The sequence below is a fragment of the Poecilia formosa genome, unplaced genomic scaffold (assembly GCF_000485575.1).
Source record: "Poecilia formosa unplaced genomic scaffold, Poecilia_formosa-5.1.2 Scaffold1301, whole genome shotgun sequence".
NCBI classification, from domain to species: Eukaryota; Metazoa; Chordata; class Actinopteri; order Cyprinodontiformes; family Poeciliidae; genus Poecilia; species Poecilia formosa.
In genome coordinates, this window is record NW_006801240.1 from 1 (window position 1) to 12,235 (window position 12,235).

The following is a 12,235-nucleotide window of genomic DNA, read 5'->3' on the forward strand; positions in this document are numbered from 1 at the left end:
TGCTGTCAATCACAATCTCATGTGGTGCTGCTCATCAGTTCTCCCCCTCCATTTGTGCCGTGCTGCTGCTAGCATAGCACAGAGATTCAAACTGTGAATGCTCAGTTTAGTTAGCATAGCTACCAATGACAACAGATAAACGGTTTCTTGTTATAATAAGTTGTTTCTCCACTATTAGTACATTTAGCAGTGAGTGAGTGAGGCTAATTGACAGTGCCAAGAACGACCTACTAGTTCTGATTGGTTATTTTGGTCAGAACGGTGCATTACTTTAACCAGTAATAGTAATTCAGGAAGGAGATTGAGGAGATTGATTGTTTTCACAGATTATCTGTCTCATAACAAACTGCTACGACATCGTGACAGCTTTAACAAATATGGGGAAAACATATTTTTTATTAAAGTTATGTACTGTGGCTTGAATAAAATGCAACTACATAGCACTTTTGAGAAGTCTGGATTGTTTTATGTGTAGTTTGCACGTTGCTTTTGACTGTTGCTCATGGGGAGAGACATTTCAATAATCTAAAACTAATAGAAAAAATTTAAGCAACCTACTTACATACCGGATGTGGACTGTTGGATGTTAAATTCATGAGCAGTAAATATTGTGCTAATTATCAGTACTGAACCAGAAAGCAAGACAGATGCAAGCCTTTAAAATTGTGACGCTTTTTAGGGGTCAAATAGACTCAAAAAATTGTAAGAGCAGCTGCGCAGGGGTCCAAACAAATTTTTTGTCAGGGGGCCCATGATTCCTGGCGGCACCCCATAGAGGTAGGAAAAACAAGAAAATGATGGCTTAGCATTCGTTTGAATAAAAAGCTGCATCATATAACCTCAGCGACAAAGACGATGATGAGGAGATCCTGCATTTCTGAGGAGCTGAGGCCGGACAGCAGGGAGCTGAGGGTGCTGACCAGGTAGCTCTGCTTCTCACGCTTCACCGTGGGAATGCCCAGGACCATGCTCACTGTGGGATAAGGAGAAGGGAGATGAACACTCAGTCATTGCTAAACACATGTCACAGGACCTGCTCTCATGGAATGTTCAAAAATGTAATTCCAGAGACAGACAGAGCAGCCAAACATTGTACTCAAGTAAGAGTCGCATGACTTCAACAGCAACATAAAAGTAAAAAAGTATCCATCCAAGAAATTACTCAAGCAAGAGTAAAAAAGTATTTGGTAAAAAGTCTACTAAAGTATGGAGTAACTGATGAAATGATCAATTATTTAAAATTTAAAAATTACGTCATCAGATGGACAAAATATAAAGTTAAGTTTAAATTTTGGTGTTTTAAGGATGAAAATAACAATAAGTCATAAAGTAACAAAAAATAACAAAATCAGGCAAGAGAAAAATTTTCCAAATCAGTTTCTTTCGGTAAAAAACAGACTTGTCAAACTTTAACAAAAACTGCAGATGTGTGTCTGTGTCTGTTAAAGTTTTGGTTAAAACATGTTTGTTTTTCATTCAGTGTGCAGAGAATCCAGAAATTTTACTCAAGAAAGAGTAGAAATACTTTATAATAAAATTACTCAAGTAGAAGTAAAAACTCATAAAAGTAAATTCTTTGAAAAATGTTACTCAAGTAAATGTAACTAGTTGGTAACATTCTAAGTAATTCTAGTTGGTAACATTCTAAGAACTAGAAATCGATTCGAAACAAATATGAAGTTTGGATCATAAAAAAGTCCTGATACGTTAGACTTTATATGGATTATGCGGTATTGTGTGTGTGTGTGTGTGCGTGTGTGTGTGTGTGTGTGTGTGTGTGTGCGTACGTGCATGCGTGCGTGCGTGCGTGCGTGCGTGCGTGCGTGCGTGTGTGTGTGCGTGCTCCATACCTCCACTGCGTCCCTTCCCCAGCACCACATGAGGCACCAGGCTGTTGGGATGCTCCCTGAGGTGGGGCATGTAGAAGTGAATAGTGGCCTGAGGCAGTGGCTGTCTGATCAGGTCATCCATTGGATGTTTTACTGTTGCTGCCACACAGAAAGACCAAAAACAAAAACCACAGTATTTGAAAATCATTATGATGCCTATTAAGCTTTCCGATGTCAGGCTTCTTTAATGTGTCTCCAGCCCAGAAGACGTAACATTCAGACTCAGACAACCCTCAACTATAACTTTATAGTTCTGTGGCTGCTGGGAATCATCCCACAATGCATTAATCAACTCTCCATCGCCAGGAAACATAGACACTATAATTTATTCCCAAAATCCTCAGTTCTTTTCAATTTTGTTTAATTTTGTGCTTCCACACTTTAGAGTACCAACCCTCCTGGTTACAACTAAGCAAACACTGTAAAACGACTTTATAATCACAACCTTTGTTCAACAGAATTTTTGTAGAGTGTGACATGGATGGAGTTAATCACGCAGGGAAGCAAATGTCATTATGATGCCTATTAAGCTGTTTTCCCTAAAGCCTAGAGAGACAGACTCAACTGTTTTGGTTAAAGCACCGTTCACAACTCTGCTGAACACACTCCTAATAGCCAGCATGTTAGCAGGAACTAACACTTGCTCAAGGGCATTTTACTGATGTCTAACACTGTAAGGCAGTGGCGTGCGGTCAGGGGAGGCAGGTGAGGCAGAGCCTCACCTGGGATTACGCAACCTCTCGCTAACTGCACTGTCTGCCACTCTGAGAGCATGCTCCTCCTGCCTGTACTTCGCCAATAATATAGTTAAAAAACATTTAATGTATGAACTTATTTTCCATAATTTAGCTTATCTATATAATGTACAGTGTTTTTTTGTCACCAACTGTGTGTGTGTAACATGTTTCGTGTGCCGAGGAGCGATCAGAAACGGCAGAGAACAGATTCGAGGTGAAGCAGGCAGTTCTTTTGCCTCATCGCTAGGGGCGCTCATTATCCCAGACATTGTGACTCCACAACTGCAGATTAAGACAGTAACAGAGAGCTAGCAGCTAGCCGTCAAGTGCAGCGATATATTTATAATTTTCTTCTCTTATTCTTACCACAGCAGTCACTTATTAATAATCCCAAAATAAACATTAAGCCTAAATCCATACTACTGCAACAGACTGAATGTTCTGCTCTTTGTGTGGGAAATATCTGAGTGTTAATTTTTTGTGGCTTTGTTGTCAGTTGGTATGGCAACGAGTCTGTTTGTAGCTGTGCTGATACAGAGAGCGAGAAAGACGTGGTTTTGGGTTGTTCTTCAACGATTTTTCCCTTTGTTGTGGAGCAGCACGAAATTAATATCTACATGTCCAAGTTTGATTGAGTTAACGGAGTTATTCTACGGCGGCAGAGCGGCTATGGATGGCATGTAAAGAAATAGCCTTTTTACCCTCCAGCGTTGTCTGCATGCGCAAAACAATAACTTGCAGGGGGTCTAGATTTGTAAATTTGATTATGATTAAGTCAGTGCCTCACCAGCTATGAACCTCACCGCACGCCACTGCTGTAAGGAAACGTTAAAATAGCAGTTCTGAGGAAATAATGCAAAGCATCAGGAAGTGAGTCACACCTGACTTTTGCTTTGATCTAGATTAACGTGTCATGATTACTGTGAAACGGACCAGGGTCTTCCTTTGACTATACAGAAAAAAGGGGTAAAAATTTCTTCTGGTCCAAAAATAGTCTAAAGAGTTATTGTAGTTTCCCTGTAAAGTGTAACTGAGTTAGTTATGGTAACTTTTAACACAAATCTTAGAGAAAACATTTTAAAATTCCAAGAAGACAGATGCCCAAGCTAACATAGTAAGGGAACAAAGAACGGGGCTAGAACGGCTCCGAATATTTGAGCGTGAAAGTAGAGTTCTTATACTATGGCCACTCACTGAAACTATCCATCCATTATCTATACTTGCTTATCTCCAGGCGTGCACCAATAAATCAGCCCTGAATTGCTTCAATTTGGGAGATCAGCAATGAAATGATGCTTACATGTGAAAACAATCTTGTCCACCGATCTTATCTCCTTCTGCATACAGCCTTTATTAAAGCTATGTAACGCTTCTCTGCTCTCAGAGAACTGGGAATCTAATCGTTTCCTAACTTGTCTCACTGTTAAACTCCGTCTTGCTCAGGCTCCTTTAGGCCTGCACTCATATCATTTGCAACTTTCTGTTTTGGAAGAAACCATCATGCAGACCTACAACACAATATATCCACAATATGCAATTATCACAATATCAGTGTGTGCAATATTCATATCACAAATGACTGGTGTGCAGACAGTCATTTGTTAGTGCATGTCCATGCAGTGTTTAGAAAGTCTCACACCAAACACAAAGGATGCTGCCCAAATTGCTAAAAGTCACTCGCTACGTTTCCATCTAATTGTCATGCAAAGTTTAAGTGAAGTTTTAAAGTGTTGCAAAAATAGAGAAAGGAGGCGTGTTCCATCTATTTGTTCGGAGCCAATCAACTAGGCAATGCTGTTGACACTGTAATAAACATGAAGTAGAGGTTGCAAACTGGAGGCAAATGAAGACATTTGTCCCTTCCAAATTTGAGGCTTTGACCTAGATATTTCTCAGAGTTTTGTGCCTAAAGTAAGGCACCAACCGGCCAGTGGATGGGAGAGTTTTCTACGTCAGAGTTTATCCAGTAAACCCGTTTCCATCTCTCCATTAGTGTATGAACTCCTTTTCAATCAAGCCTAAAAACCACCAAAGGTTTTTTGCCAAACTGTAGAAGATAATTCAAATATTTCCATTTCCATCAACGTTTCTGAAGCGATACTTTAAAATGCAGGTTAAAAAAATGTTGCATGGCTAGAGTGATGGAAGCACAAATGAGAGAGACAGAAGAAAACAGGCAACTGTTGTTATTGCAAGATTTTCTAATATTGTGCAGCCCAACCTGCATCCTAGCAATCTCTAATCAGTTAATACAGGCACTGCAGTTTGACTTTGTGCTGTTAGCAAAGGAGAAACTGAGTGTATTTCACACAGACAATACACACCAGTTCACTGCAGGGAGGTAATCGCAAGCAAACCCAGCACATACCAGGAAATAGCCTGTGACTTGATACAAAGAGCCACTTGGGTTAAATCTTTCATGTCATCCTTCATCACCAGCTTCTGCAAAACTGAGCTAACCCGTTCTGCTACATGCTTTGCGTTGTGCGTGTTCACACTGACCAAGAAATCTTGAAAGTTTACAGAAATCTTGGCTGCGCTGCAGCAGAACCTGTTGGGTGTATTTGCTCTTCTACAGCACTCCATGTGTCTACTAGTGGCAGAACGTGTTGGGCTGGTCCGGTTGAGTGCTCTGCTACTCACCCATAGTGCTGCTGCTGGACGTGTTGCTACAGAGGTGGCTGACGTTGGCAGCGCGCGTCATGTTCCCCAGCTGCTCAAGGATGATGCTGAGATCCTTGCTGACCTTTCCTCCCAGCTCTTCTGCCACCGACAGTCTCTTGTACAGTATCTGCAGATCTGTAGTTGTGGAGATAGGTGTGTACTCTAGTGCAGTGTTTCCCAACCCTGGTTCTCAAGGCACACTGCCCTGCATGTTTTAGGTATTTCCTTCCTTCAGCCCAGATGATTTCAATCAATGACTGATTAATAGGCGTTTGTTGAACTCCAATCAGCTGAATCAGGCACATTAAAGCAAGGAAACCTCTGAAATATGTAGGACAGTTTGCCTTGAGGACCAGGGTTGGGAAACACTGCTCTAGTGATTCTGTTTACTATGAGGTAGAAGTTCTCATCTTAACTCAGACATTCACTAAGAATAATATACTTGTGTTTTGAGCCAGTTGTATTCTCTTTTCCTGTTTTTGCCTTTGAGTCCAAGTGAAGCTACAATGATAAGGTCCTCAAACTCATTTTATTATTAGACGGAGATAACCAATGTGAATTTGAAAAATGCAAAATGTAAAGGATTATCTCAGTTAAATTACCCAAAGTAACAGTGCCCTAAGTGGAAAACTAATTGTCCCCTGTTGGATTCATTCTTGGCAGCAAAAACTCCCAAACATTTGCAAAAACTGACATTTTATTGCTGTGGAGGAATTGTGGCCTACTCACAAGCTCAGACCACCACGTGACCACCACCATGCTTGACTGTAAGTGTATATTTTTTGTTTTGTTTTGTTCCAAAAAGTTAGTTTTACAATTTCCATAAGTTCTACTTTTGTCTCAGTTCTGTTGTTCAAACCTATGTGTTATTTTGGGTCACTGCTGGCCAATCATTAAACCCCTGTTTTGTGATTGATTGTTCCCATCTGGAAGGAACTCAGCAGCAAAGCTCAACTCTGGAACAAGCATTTCCCATCCAAAACAGTCAGTGGGAGCAGAGATGTATCCTTAGGCAGCATATTTACAAATACAGGAATATATTCATTTGTTTCCAGAAAGTATGTTCTGTCTTTAGTGAATTATTTAGAAAATACGGATATTGTAGTTTGAAGTGGCTCTTGCGCTGATCAGTTGTTTTTCACAATAAACCATTTTCCTCATTTAGTATTAGATCAGAACAGAACTTTGTCTGATCTTCAAAATTGCAAAATAATCTAAAAACATTTGCACAAAAACAGAACGTAATCTAGCAGGAGCTCCTACATTTTCACAGCACTGTCAACATTCTCAACATTCCTTAATATTTTTAGAGATAAATACAGGATAAAATAAGCCCAGGGTTAGTGACAATCTCAGTTAGCAAGTGTCTTCATTTACATTTTAACTGAGTGATTTCTTAATTTCTACTTTTTTATATCAGTCTTCAAAATGTGTTATCTAAAGACACAATACAGATGGATTATTCCATCTGTATTGATATTGTTCAGATGGTACAGTCACAAACAGAAAAGATTTACAGTAGTGACTGACTTATTATATAAGGAAAACAATCAAAAACTACAGAGTGTGGCCCAAAGTACGGAAGTATGTGGGATTATCAGGCAAAGGTTAGATTAGGTAAACTACCCATTTTAATTATAAACAGACCAAACACATTGAAAAACTACATACATCTGTGAAAGTATCTTGTGATGGGAACAAGGAAAATCGTGGCATGGTAGTCAGAACACCTAAGCCAGGAAATGCATTCACAAGAGACAAAGAGTTCACACAGAGAAGATTTACAGTAGTGACTGACTTAAAAGCTTCCTGTTACCAGTTTGACCAATCAAGACATCAGCCCTCTAAATGCCACTTAAACATTTCCTAAATATCCAGTTTTCTCTATTTTCTGTCAGTGTTCATCAGTACACTGACAGAAGATAGAGAAAACTGGAGAGTTTCAGTAGCTACTATTGGCCGTTTCATGATCTGTTAATCTTTTAAACCTCAATGTATCATTCACTGCATTATTTAGCTGAGTTAGACATGTTTTTGGAGTGACATCTTTCCTGACATTTGATCAGTTCTGACAGGAGAATGCATAGGTGTAAACAGGGAGCGGTGTAGGGGGGAAAAGTGATAACAATTCTAGGGGCCCTGACCAACAGGGGGCCCTCCACAATTTAATTATTTATTTTTTATTCATAGAAATAAAATAAAAAAACGGGGTCCTGTCAATTTTGTAATTGACAAATTATCTTTGAAAATATTGTATTTTCAAAGATTGTTTTTAGCAGTAAAAATTTTATGTTCCCACTCCCAGATCAAAAAGCTACCATATTACCCTGAACCCCCCTGGATGTGTATGGAATGGTTTGTTCCTGCTTGGAGCGTTTGAGAGAGCGTGATGCTGGTAGCAGCAGACGGTAGGAAACAAGCACGACTGTGGCAGTTACTATGCTGCTAAGAAAAGTTAGAAAATCAGGTTTTCAGAAAAAATAGAGAGAGAAAGAGAGAGAGAGAGAGAGAGAGAGAGAGGGAGAGAGAGAAAGGCAAGAGTGTTAATTTATAACCCAGTTTTTCTCCAAGAGAGGTGGGTAGGCTGTGTGACATTATCAACCATTTAGCATAGTTAGCTTAGCTACAGACTACTGTTTGCCTCCATTTGACTAGCATTTAATGAATTAAGGAAAAAAGTTATCAACATATTCATATATTTAACTTGTCCCTTGTACCTTTTACTACTTAACGACAGATGAGTCAGTCAGCAGCAGCTCTAACCCACGTCCCTCTTGACCGTTCTCTTCTGAGAAAGCTACAGTATGTCACTTTTTTATCAATATTTTATTTCACATATTTTTTAAAACTGTCATTATGTTGTGACAGTACGGTATGAGAGGTAATCTGTGAAAAATCTATTTCCTCTGCCTTCCCCCAGTGCTAGAAACAACCAGTCAGTGGCAGGGGAGTTGTCACAATCTCAAGTGGTGCTGCTCATCCTTCCTCCCCCTTGATTTGTGCCGTGCTGCAGTTAGCATAGCACAGAGTTGTGCAGACTCAAACTGTGAATGCTCAGTTCAGTTAGCATAGCTACCAATGATGGCAGATAAAGGGTTTCTTGTAATGACAAGTTGTTTCTCCACCATTAGCACATTTAGCAGTGAGTGAATGAGGCTAATTCACATTGCTAAGAGCGTCCTACTACTTCTGATTGGTTGTTTTGTCCGGACCCCCTCAATCCTGGAGAAGTCCCCCACGCAAAGAAATCATGAAAGAAACCTTTGTATTTAAACAATGTCAATATAAAAAAGGCAATAGAAACAAATAACGAAGTAAATCTGCCATTCCTCTAAGAAAAAAAAAATTATAATAATTTTTAGGTCCCCCACCAACCATTGTTAGAACAATGGTTCAGTCCAAAGTGCATGCGAGCAACAGCAGCGCAGGTTCCATCAGCCGCTGAAGTGAGGAGCTAGCTGTTAGCTGTGGCTCTGCAGCACAAATAACAAACTCTCCAGTAAGTAAATACTTAAAGCAAAAGACATGTTACACATTTTATTTACTTTCACTGCTCAATAGGAAGAAACACATGAACAAAAATCAGACCGCAGTTTATTCATTTCATTACTTTGACTGAATCATGATAAACTGCCACCTTATGTCTTGGAAATCAAAACTAGCAAAACTGCTACATCGCTTTCATAGACTTGGCTCTGTTTTCTGTCGAAGGTAGCCAGTATTTCAATTATATTTAGCTCTCTAACTCTTACTTTAATAAGAAGAGTTTGAAACGGGAGCGGCTGAGCATGTCCACTTAACTGACAGCTCTGTATAGGAGCAGAGAGCAGAGGAACTATTGTAGCTGACAGTAAAAAAAAAAGTATGCCTTTATTTCTTACCATCTTCATTGTAGAGCCACAAAATAAAATCGGAATATTTTTTCTAGAAAACTCCGGTGCTGACCCTTAAGTTTAAGTTCTGATACTTCCCAGATATTCAATTTCCACATATTTAAAGGTTCTCAGCCATCCATGACATGAAAAAAAGTAAAAGTTTAAAGCAACTTAAATTATAATTTAAATAACACATGACTTATATTGAGAACCTCTGCAATAAATCAATATTTATGAAGAATTTTAAGTGGAGTTACTTATTGTAACTTGATTTTAGTCAGAGTCTTAAGTTTTTGTAAAGGTATAGCAGAGATTACATTTATGACTCTTAACCAAACTCATATCTAAACATTTGAATCTTAGTTTGACTTCTATGGGTTTCAACAGTTTGTTTACTGAGAAAAACACTTTTGTTATTCATTGCTACTTACTAGTCATTTTTGGTGGTGCAGCTTGAACACAATAAAAAACTTTTTAAACCACATTTTACATTACCTTTGACTGTAACTTTGCCGACCCCCCAAAATTGCTCTTAAAAAATGTCCCTGTTTATGGTCCCCCTCGTCCCCCACCGCCCCCCCAATAATTAGATGGGATTTACGCCCTTGGGAGAATGATGTCTCGTGGGGTCTTCCTTGCTGCAGCTGTTCATTGGCTGAAATTGGGAAGCTGAGACAGAAACTGATCAAGTAGAGTGGAGAAACAGTAGACTTCCATAACTGGGCATACGTTATCGTACAACATATCCAACATATGAAGGACTGGAGAGTTTTACGATATACATTAAAACTATAATTATGCCTAATAATTAGGGGTAATAGCTCTCGTGACTGTAAGAGAAAACAGTTATGTATTACTCATTACAACCCACTGCCGCGTGCCGAGAAAATACAAAGTCCGACACAATTTAACAAAATCGAACTATTTTAGCATGAAGATTCCAGTAATCAGTTTCATTTGATGTAATTTGTCCTCATACAAACCCGCACTAAAAAATTACGTTTTTATCTTTAGAAAAAATAAAAAGACCTTTATCTTTGTTTTGGAAGATAATTGGACCTACCTCCATCATCCGGAAATGATTTTATCCAAGAAAGTGACAGAAAACACGCGACCACCAACAAACATCCAACTCGTAGGGGGTAAAGCCTCATTTCATTTCTCACTAGGAGTCCTTCCTCTCAGTCACTGTACCTTTGACCCCCGTAACTTCCCATGGATAACAGGTGGACAGGCAGCTACAGGTGAATGCCAAAGGTTAGTGTTAGAGGCTCGTTATTGGCTGTTCACGGCTCGCAGCTGACTACGTCAAAAAGTACCAAACACACCTACTTCATGCGGGTCAGGTGTACACTAGACTTTCGTGTAAAATGTAAAGCTTTGGCAGAGCTGTCATTACCTTCTGAATAGGGAGGTGTCAGCTGTGGACCAGAGCGACATCTTGTGGTTGATTATGCAATAACGTTCTCAAACATTTTAATGTCAGCACAGGTATGGCACAGAAGAGAATGTCGTTTATGCTAAAACAGCAGGAGTTTGATTAAGTTTCTTTATTGTTCAGGCGATGTTTAGGGGACAAAGGGAATTTGTTCCGTGAGTGTTGGCAGTCTTGATAGTGCCTTGGGAAGACGTCACGTGGCTTACTTTTTAAAGAAAGAAAGAAAGAAAAAAAGGAACGAAGGAGGAGAAGACAAAATCAGGAAAGAAAGAAAAAAAGGAACGAAGGAGGAGAAGACAAAATCAGGAATCGCATCAGGAATTACATTGCATGGAACTAACACAATCATATAAATTTTCAGTAGCACATAGATGCTATGTGATTTTATATTAGATGATTCCGCAGCATGTTTCCGCAAGGGGATGTAGCTCAGTGGTAGAGCGCATGCTTTGCATGTATGAGGCCCCGGGTTCAATCCCCGGCATCTCCAGCAGGATTTTTTAAAAAAAAAATTCATTTAATTTTATTTTAATTCTTTGCACAGTAAGTTATTCGCAGATTAAAACACTTTATGTCATTAAATTACCATTGATAGTCCTTTTGAAGAACTTTATAACTTTATCCAGTACACTCTAACTCAAGTGAATAAATAGCAAAGAATAGAAGCCGATTGATGCCTGTTTTTTTTAATTGGTCTGATGTAATGTTTTAACAGCAATGTCGTTTACAGCGAATGAATACATAACAAAGAGCAAAAGGTGGAAGCGCCTCAGTCTATGTGCAATAATAGACTCTATATAATATGTGTCATTAAGTGAACTGAGTTACTGAAATACACAATGGAGAAAGTTACAAAAAATCTCTAAAAAATGTTCTCTCCAAGTTTTTTAGCATTTAGGAAACAAAAATATCCTTGTTAATTAGATTAATTAATTAATTATTGGTAAGACTCAAACAGACTTAACAAACTGATAAGAAAGGCTGAGTCAGTTGTAGGGATCAAGCTGGCTCCACTGGAAGAGGTGATGAGAGACAGAATGCTGAAGATGATCAGAGGTGTCAAGGATAACCCCTTCCATCCCCTGCATGGTGGAAAGCCTGAGGAGCAGACATAACCAAAGATTATTGCAGCCAAGATAAACGCTACAGCAAGTCCTTTCTGCCAGAGGCTATCAGACTGTATGATTCATATGTGATAGTCCATAAATCATCACTTGTTTATATAGTCAAGAAAATCTACTAAAGAGTACAAGCCACCACAAAAATTATTAGTATTCCAATGTATTATATGTGTGTTTTTTAAGACTGAAATTGAAACGGAACCAAAATACGGACAGCGTTTCACTAGGAGACCTAAAGTGAGGAGCCCTGTCCCCTTGCTCTTCAGACAGAGTTTGAGGAAAAAGACGTCGGTTCGTTTCACTGAAGCTGTTCGTACCATAGACATAATATAAGAATAGACGCCTCATGGACCGCTCTCGCCTATTGTCGCTGACGACAATAGGCGAGAGCCTACTGGGCGGCCATCTTGGAGCGGTACACCACTCCACTCAGCGTTATGTGTTTAGCAGGCACAATGACGTATCAGCGCATTTAATAGATCATAACACACTTTTTTGTTACTGGAAACCA

At 39.3% G+C, this 12,235-nt stretch overlaps 1 protein-coding gene and 1 non-coding gene across 3 annotated transcripts; one reads left to right on the plus strand and one right to left on the minus strand.

Moving 5' to 3' along the window:
* Positions 1-720: 720 nt before the first annotated feature.
* Positions 721-10,492, minus strand: LOC103132765 (alpha-1,3-mannosyl-glycoprotein 4-beta-N-acetylglucosaminyltransferase A-like). 2 transcript variants are annotated; one of them, XM_007544559.2, is made up of 4 exons: positions 10,229-10,492; positions 5,270-5,425; positions 1,851-1,988; positions 721-973 (listed from the first exon to the last, which is right to left on the minus strand). In XM_007544559.2, the coding sequence occupies exons 1-4, from the start codon at positions 10,317-10,319 to the stop codon at positions 831-833; spliced, it is 528 nt and encodes a 175-aa protein (XP_007544621.1). In that variant the 5' UTR covers positions 10,320-10,492; the 3' UTR covers positions 721-830. The 2 variants fall into 2 exon arrangements, with proteins under 2 accessions (XP_007544621.1, XP_016523058.1); XM_016667572.1 differs by lacking the exon at positions 10,229-10,492 and adding an exon at positions 5,733-7,068.
* Positions 10,493-11,021: 529 nt separating this feature from the next.
* Positions 11,022-11,093, plus strand: trnaa-ugc (transfer RNA alanine (anticodon UGC)). The gene has a single exon. It is a non-coding gene; the product is annotated as a tRNA-Ala (tRNA).
* Positions 11,094-12,235: the final 1,142 nt, after the last annotated feature.